Genomic DNA, 10000 nt, shown 5'->3' on the forward strand with positions numbered 1-10000 from the left:
AACAATATACGCATACATATATAAACATATATATATATATACATATATATAAACATATGTATATATGCATATACACATATATATATATATATACACACGTATATATATCTGTATATATACATATATATAAACACATATATGTATATATACATATATGTACACACACATATATACATGTATATATACATATATATACACACACATATATATGCATATACATATATACATATACATATATATGCATGTATACATATACATGCATATATACACATATGTATACATATATATACATATACATATATATATATACATATATATATACCTATACATATATATATACATACATATATATACATATACATCTTTATAACTAGACATATATATACATATACATATATATACATATATATACCTATACATATATATACATACATATACATACATATACATCTTTATACATAGACATATACATATACATTTATATATAAACATATACATATACACAAAGATATATACATGTACGTATATACATACATATGTACATGTACATATATACATACATATGTACATGTACATTTATACATACATATGTACATATATACATACATACATGTACATATATATGTACATATATACATATACATAGATATATATATATACATATACGTATATATACCTATATACATATATATACATCTACATATATATATCTAGAAATAAATATATATATACATATACATATATACATCTACATACATATATCTATATATAAATATCTATATACATATATATACATATACATATATATATATATCTAGAAATAAATATATATATACATATACATATATATATACATCTACATACATATATCTATATATAAATATCTATATACATATATATACATATGCATATATATATACATCTACATATATATATATCTATATATAAATATATATATACATATATATACATATACATATATATAAATACATACATATATATACATATATATATACCTATATATACATATATATGCATATATATACCTATATATACATATATATGCATATATATATACATATATATACATATACATATATATAAATGCATATATGCATACATATATGCATATACATATATATACATATACATTTGCATATATATATATATACATATACATATATATACATAAACATATACATACCTATATATACATATATATATACATATACATATATATACCTATATATACATATATATATACATATACATATATATACCTATATATGCATATATATATCAACATATACATATATATTCCAATATACATATATATACCAACATATACATATATATTCCAATATACATATATATACACATATACATACCTACATATACACGTATACATGCATATACATATATATGTACATATATATATATACTTATACATACACATATATATATGCATATACATATATATATATACTTATATATATGCATATACATATATATATACTTATACATACACATATATATATGCATATACATAAGCCAGGATTGAAACCCAACCGTCTGTACGGCAGTCAAGGCTCCTAACCATTACGCTATTGGCGGCTGCTGAATTTGAATTGAGTCGTGAATTTAACGATGTTTTGACATATATATATAATTTTACATATATATATAATTTTACTATTTATTTATTCATATATTTATTTATTCCCTACAAACGTCTGGGATTTTTTAAATATTTTCATGGAAAAATATTTTGGTCCTGAAATTTATTAATTGAATTCTTGAACTTCAATATAAACCATTCACATATTGGATTGCAGATGCCTTATTTTGGACCTTGTGGAGTACAACTTAATTGATATGTTGATATATTTTCAAATTTAATTGACTTTTTAAAAAATTTACTATAATCAACTCACACATCAGATTGCAGTTTCTTCATTGATTCTTTCATATGATAAAATTTAACAAACATTTTGTAGACCAGATTCCTCTTTTTGTGACCTTACAGTGTACAATTTCATTAATTGATTAATTTATTAATTAATTGATATTTACTTTTATTTTATTTTACTGAAAATGCCTTTTCCTTCACATTTTTTTTTTTTAAATACTTTCAAATTAATACTAATCAAAAATACATTTTTACTACTAATGTTTATTCTCTGCCGAAAAGAATCTTTGAAATCCATGATATTTCTTTTATTATCATTCCCTGTTTAAATTTTGGATGGATTAATAAATATTATAATTTATTCAGTTTTTATTTTCACCATCGATTCTCTTGTCTTTTAATTGCTATATCTAGTATATTGAACTTTCTATTATCTCAATAGGTTCTAAGATAAAGATAAATATTATCGTTGTAATTGTAATTATATATTATTAAATTTAGGTAAACAAAATTACCATTGGTCGTCATACTAGACCTACTGTTTCAATTTATAAAGATTTAATCAGGCAACCATAGTCTCAGGTTGTTATCAACACAAGTCTTTACGATTAACAGACTTGCCTTGATAACAAACTGAGTCATCTTTTAAACTGAAACAGTAGGTCTATTGTCATGACCAATGGTAATTTTACTTACCTAAATTGACTAAAATAATATCTTGCTCTTTTTATTGAACACTATCAACAATCTCAGTATTTGCGTTTTACTTTTGGATATTTTTAACCTGGAATATATATATATATATATATATATATATATACATACATACACACACACACACATGTATGTACACATATGCTTAACTAACGATAATAACCTGATAAACAATATCATATAACAAATATCAGGAAATAACAAAGTAATAATAAATAATTATAATATCTTACCCGAACATCATGAAAGACATATTCTGGATCAAAAGGAATACCATTTTTAATAAAATACTGAAAAAAAAAATATAGTGATCGTAATGAAAAAATGCAATCAATTTCAAAATGCTAGCAAAATTCCGAAAATTATCGGATTTTGATAAAACATGTTATATAAAGATTTTGGGAAGATTTGAATTATTCTCGTTTGACTGAAGAATTTTCAAAATATAGAAGAGCCAGCATCTTGCCAGGATTTTAACAGCCTGTTTTTTCATGTATTCTTTTGAGTTGAATAAATAAATGAAGATATTTTAGTTGAGGTAATTTATTTAGCTAATTTTTTCCACAATAGCAACCCAAGCAAATTTGATATCAACCCGACTTTACTGACTACCATAAGAAATATCAATAGTGTCACTGAACATTTAAGAGTTTCATTGAAGAATAAGGAGACAAATTACATCTATAAATAGTTTGAAGTTATATAAGAAGCTGCTGGAAATTATAAACAAGATTCACGAGATGAGAAAAAAACTCTTAAACAAATGAAAACTTTATTTACAAATTTCACAAGTTGAGCAAAAAAATGCCCATGGAAAGCCATCACAGTGGATACCTTCTTTAACGGATTATATTTGTCAAAAATATACTAGCATTCATTTTCTAGATCTTACTAGCAAGAGCAGTGGACCTTGTATAGTCTTCTAGTGGTTGGGTTTTGTTGTTGCAGCATTAGCATACCAGATTTAGATACTGTGACATCCAATAACAATGTCTCAACCATCAAAGAAATAAAAATAGATAATAAAAATAAATAATAATGTAACTATTACAGGTTAGGGTAGGGCATTTAGTTTTGCAGTTGTAGCATTCATTATAGAAAAAAAAAAAATAATTGCTTTTCTTATTCATTATAGAAAAAAAAAATAATTGCTTTTCTTATTCATTATAGAAAAAAAAAAAGATAATTGCTTTTCTTATTCATTATAGAAAAAAAAAATAATTGCTTTTCTTATTCATTATAGAAAAAAAAAAAGATAATTGCTTTTCTTATAGAAAGAGATGCTAGTTTGATTTTGCCAAACCAAAAATCAAAGGAAGTCCATTTCAGCAATATTGTCTCCCTCTCTTTGCTACTTTTAGTACAATTCCCATTGTTTAAATTCTTCTGAGAGTGAACAAAAATAGTTTTTGATTCTATTGACTAAACAAGCTTCACTGATAAAATAGTTGTCGAAAGACTTCAACTCACCATTAGCAAAAGTGTTACTCAAGCATGGTCTTTTTTCAAAAGCATGGGTGAGCGTTGCCAAGCGAATCTATTTCGACAAATGTTTTTACTCAGAGACATGCGCACTTAAAGGTTCTTGTAGTGACATTTTCAGCAACAACATTACAATTCTATTACAATTCTATATGAAAGGCATAAACTAGTTTGCAGTTAAACAGCAGCAGATGATTTGCAAACATGCAGAAAATGCTAAATCTAAAATTGCTAAATCAAGGAAATTCAACCTCTCTTATTAGGACTTCATCATTTAAGAGGTTCAAAACTTTTCACTCCAAGGAAGTCATAAAAACAACTTTTTTTCTATGGTGTCGTAGTAAAGGCCAACAAGAAATGAATGTGCAGAGACTATTAATTTACAACTTGATGCCTATTTTTTACCATATTGAAGCAATGGTCAATAATTTTTCAAAGAATGATCGATAAATTTGTGGAAGAACAACTTTCTGACATTTTCTTATTTGAACAACATTAGGTCGACGAAATCAGAAGGAATAACACTGATGTTAAAAAAATTCTTGTTGCTGCAGGAAGATGAAAACCAAAGTTTGTAATGTATACTAATGTGCATTAACCTCTTAATGTTATAACTCCCACCACTCATAAATATGGAACTCAACTCCCAATATCAATTTGCTATGATGATATATCTTTGTTTACATAAATATCATCTAGGTATGCTGATGCCCTGTCTTTAAGTCTGTGTGCTGAGCATGCGTGGAAGTGTACAAGCATATGCGTCGTGTCTACCTGCAGTAAAAAGCAAACCCGGGACCTTTTAATTACAAATCAAGTCTACTACACCTATCTTACCCCAAAGTGATGATTTAGTTTCGCTGAACGGCTATAAAAAACTGGCCGATAAGTGATTCGGTGGTTGAAATACACTGCTCTGATAACATGTCTAGCGTTATTGCATTTCGTATCGTGGCATGTCGATTGGCAAGATTTTCCAATGCTGCTTTGGAACATGTGTGTCGATGTGTCGATTCAACGATATTGGTCGTAGCGTGGTGTGTCGATTGGGAGGTAGCCTTCGTAATTGCGTGGATGAATTTGTTAAAAACCGTGCCGTCACTTGTGAAAACAAAAAAAAATATATATATATATATATATAAATATATATATATATATATTTATATTTATATGCATATATATTTTTTTTTCTGGTGCTTTCTCTACCTTGTGTAGTGACAAACTATCTCAGCTATCATGGCCTTCAATCCGAAGCTCATACCTGTATTTGATGGCAGTGAACCCAGACAGTCACTAGTGGAGTGGTTGGAGAAAGCTTAACTACTATGCCAGTTGAGGGGGGTAAAGTGTTAGTATCAAGCCTCGACAACCTATCACGTGTTACCGATGTAAGCGGCGAGGGCACATTGCCAGATTTTGTCCAGGAAACAAGCAAGGGGATGAGAATTCAGCACCAATCTCATCCCCCAAAATGGAGTAAATGGTGCATTGCCAGTTATCACTGTTCACATCAATGGACTACTGCGTACAACTCTAGTGGATACTGGATGCACACAGTCACTTGTCCGCAAGTCGTGTTGCAAGGAATGGATGAGGAAAGTGACCCCGGTGCTCACAGTAGATAGAAACACAATTAGCTGCCGTGGAATAGGCATAGTGCAAGTGAACCTTGGTGCAACGTGAAGCATTAGCAAGTTGTGGATGAATACTTACTGGGATTTGATTTATTGCTTGGGCTTAATGCAATCAAGCGACTTGGAGGAGTAGCTGTGTCTAGTGAAAGTGAGGTGACCTCACATTTCAGCAAGACCAATTTTGCTGCTATCACCATCACCGAGCCTGACTTCTCCACAGAGTATTAACAGAACACTTGGAAGTGGACCACATTGTGGAAATGGACTGGCAGTCAATCTCCATTTATGTTGAGAAATAGACTTGCAGAATATCCAACCCCAACACTAATTCATACGGAATATGATCGCAAACTGCAGATGTGGATTGATAATGGTTGGCTGCTGCCATATTCTCAGGACGAACTTTCCCACCCACCCCTGCCAAAAGGTCTAACTCCCCTCATGGTTGTTGTGCTGAACAAACAGAAAGTGTGGTCTGTTATGAATTATTGGGAGCTAAATAAGTATGTTATGTATTATTATAAGTATGTGGACGTTCATATGGCCAACACAGATAATGAGGAAAGAAAAAATTAATTTTGATGAAATATATGCTATATATATATATTAGTAAGTTATAAAATATATATGGCGATTAAGCTACACTGAATATTCCGCGTTTCATCCACTCTAGAACTCTTCAGGCTTATGCACATAAGCGTGAAGAATCCTAGAGTGGATGAAACACGGAATATTCAGTGTAGCTTAATCACCATATATATTTTATAACTTACTAACTAGCTCTACCTACGTATTGAGCACTTTTGAAATAAATACTTAAAGTTTACGCATAAATTTATACTTTCGTATATTAATTTTATGTGAGTAAATGAAGAAGTTATATATATATATATATATATATATATATAATGTCTGATTTTAATTGCATGAAAAAACAGTAGTTAAAGTACTTACCTCTGTAACATTCGCTAAAAGTGTAATTTCAGGAAGAGCAAACAGATCCATTAATTGATACATCAATCCCTGAAAAAGAAATCTAATTTATGAAATAATTTTATAAGAAAAACTTTCTTTTTTAATAAGTGACTGAGTGAGAATATTCTGTTCTGATGTTATGGGTATCACTAAAAGGAAAAGGTTGTTAGTTACAATTTTATTGCTAAAGAAAACAAAACCTACTGAAGCTAGACCAAAGCAGAAAACAATCGTCAAACTGCCATCCCTGAAATGATGCTTCTGTTACATCAACCTTTGTTACAGCTTTCCATCTGAATGAATGTTCAAGTTGATTTAAAATGTATACATTTTACATATATAATAAGTGAAATATAATCTCCAATAGCTCACCTTCAAAAATTAAATCATTACAAACAAATTGCACAAGCTTTGAATGTTTGGTATCGATTGCATTCAAACTTCTTGGCCTAACATTCATGGGAAACATAGAAGATAGTACAAAACTTTTATTTTAAAAAAAAAGAAAATAAAGAAAATAAAACCAAAATAAGTTTTAAAATTAAAAGGGAATGAAGATTGTTTTAAGAAGTTAAAGTTGAAAAGGAAATAAATTAATCATTGATGGTTGTATTTCAACAATTCATTTTTAAAGAATAAAATGATTGAATCACAAACTTGACCAACTAATATAATCATCAGCATCAGTAGCAGCATCATATCATCAAGAGAATGAATGACTCCTTATAATAAAAATTCTAAATATAAAATTAAAACCAAACTGGAAACCAAGGTATGAAGGAAAAAAAAAACGAAATTGATACTGAATGTGAAATTGCTTAGGACAACTCTAGCAAACAGTTTCTGTTGTAAGCATTATTGTTGTTTAACAGACGGCACAGCATACATTGTTTGTAAAGCCAATGTAAGCTTCTCTAAGACAGTATTGTCTAATGGCTCAAAATCAGAATATTTTGCATCCATAACTGATAATTTACCTGGAATTGCTGATAGGAAATTTGTGTAAGACTACAAAAAAGTACCAACATTGAAATTCACTTGGAAATACAGAAATGAAACCATAGATCATCAGTATTTAAAGCCCAAAACAAAAGGCCAACTGTAGCCAGCTAAATAAATTTCATATAAAAAATGGATTGAACTAAAAGTCTGGATTTAACTCAACTGACAGCAACTGAGCAATACTTATCAATTCATGAAACAATGATAAAAAATGAGTCAACTATTGAGTTTCTATTCCACAAAATGGTAATAAATTCTTCAACCTTCAAAGTAAAAATGTATAGTATATGCAGATAGATATATGGGATAAGTAAAAGTTAGGCTTGTCTTTGTAGAAAGCCAGCATCATATGTGACAAAACTTTGAATACATTAGCTATGATTTACTGCATTCACATGTGATTCATTGAAAAAGTACTTATTCCATTTTCATTATGTAATTTGATCAGGTTCAACATAGGATTAGACTTCAGAATTGTATTTGTCCAAATAATTTCCTTAAAATTATTCATTTTCCTTTCATATAATGTCATTTAAAATGGAGTAAAAATTGTTACTTTATAAAAACTCAAGTTTTTTTTCAGTTTAAAGAAATAGGAATATCTCAAAAGAATTATAAAGCTAATGGATATTTTATATTTTAACTTTAAACATTTTTAACAACATACATATTCGAATGCATTTCTCAAAAACAAGTGGCTGTCATTTTGTGCAATTTCATGATGACAATGATGAGGAAAAATTTTGATTCACATGTATACTCATTTATTCTCAAATAAACAGTTTGCTGAAGACAAATCAAAAGGGGGGATACGAAATGTGTAAAGTGAGACAATATACACAGAAAAATTAATCCTCAAATAACGACATTTGTTAAAATGTTGTTGGGTAAAGAAAGAGATGCATGAGTACATGTGTGTGAATCTCAGAATGTCTGACAGACGTAATGTCAGTGAAAGCCATGCCAAGGACCACATCCAATAGCTTTAAAAAAAACTTGTTCTAAATTCATCATGTGGGTAGACTCACATCTTATTGGCCAGTAGAATTAAATAAACTTGTATATGATCCAAAGGAGATAATTGTAGAGTGAACAAGATTAAATTACTAAACTATTTATCAACATCAATAAAAATAAGTTTTAATCTTTTACTTACAAAAGTCCAATACACATAATGTAAACAGAAATCATTGCACATTTTTTTATTATTTAAAAACAAACCAGTCATTTTTTTTTCCAGTGTAATAAGTACAAAAAGTTCGTTACACAAGTTTGTTTATTATTGTAAATAAACATACAACTTACCGTTCCATAGAAAGTATTCATGCTTTCTAAAGGTACATGAGTGCCATCGTACAACTCTTTAACTTCATCATCAGAAACAGCTTGGAGACCTCTAAAGAATACAATAAACAAACTGAACTTTTATTTCAATTCTCATCATTATTATTGCCAGATTTTGCTAATGATCATAAATCAATGATCTAATCAATTTTTATTTTAACTTTTATGAAACGTAGTTTTAATCAGAAAATAATCATACAAAACATTACAAATTTTAGGTGTAAAACAGAAATTCACTTTTTTAACCTTGAGCTATTGGTCACAAAAAGAAGGAAACAAAGAGAAAATGAAAAAAAAAAGAGTGAAAAAAAAAGAGAAACATAAAAAACAAAAGAAAAATAAAACAAATGAAAGATTATAGAAGTGTGAAAATGAATAAAATACAAAAACATAAAAATGTTTTCTTTTTACCTAAAAACGGTCCCCAACATTATGTGATGGAACGAATCAATTTTCATGAGAAGACCCTACAAAAAATTAAGGCAAAAATGGTTAATAAATGAAAATTAAAAATGTAAAGTTTTTAAATTTTCTAATTCACTAAGAAATAATTGTCTTACCAAAGATCTAAAATGACACAATAGTTAATATAGTTCATTTATAGAACCCACTATGTCTGTCTCTATATTTTCAAATTGTTTCTTGCTGGAACAAACAGTCACAGAGTGGCTAAATGATTGCATTTTTTGTGGACCATTTTTTTTATAGGTCTTTAGCTGATTAAAAATGTCGTTAGGGAATTTTAAAAAGAGTTAAAATTGAAAGAAATCAGAACTTGTTAATCGTAAGTTGACTTAAATTGGTCTTCTATGCAGGTGCAAACATTTATACGTTAAACGAAGTATGTATGTGTGTGTGTATATATATATAAGTTCATTTTTTAACTTTTCATTACCCGACTGATAGTGGCTCACCTGGTAACATCTCTGGTAGAGACACT

The 10000-nt window shown here is 28.3% G+C and overlaps 1 protein-coding gene across 1 annotated transcript in view; it reads right to left on the reverse strand.

The window, feature by feature from the left end:
- LOC145247370 (5'-nucleotidase domain-containing protein 3-like) overlaps window positions 1–10000 on the reverse strand; it is a 293359-nt gene that overhangs the window by 251191 nt on the left and 32168 nt on the right. The window contains exons 4-7 of the mRNA XM_080109050.1: window positions 9472–9527; window positions 9022–9112; window positions 6694–6762; window positions 2857–2913 (exon numbers count right to left, since the gene is read on the reverse strand). Of these exons, the coding sequence (XP_079965176.1) occupies window positions 2857–2913; window positions 6694–6762; window positions 9022–9112; window positions 9472–9527 (273 nt within the window). The remainder of the gene's footprint in view (window positions 1–2856; window positions 2914–6693; window positions 6763–9021; window positions 9113–9471; window positions 9528–10000) is intronic.

Source organism: Euprymna scolopes, chromosome 25 (assembly GCF_053919585.1).
Source record: "Euprymna scolopes isolate OS-2025 chromosome 25, ASM5391958v1, whole genome shotgun sequence".
Classification (NCBI taxonomy): Eukaryota; Metazoa; Mollusca; class Cephalopoda; order Sepiida; family Sepiolidae; genus Euprymna; species Euprymna scolopes.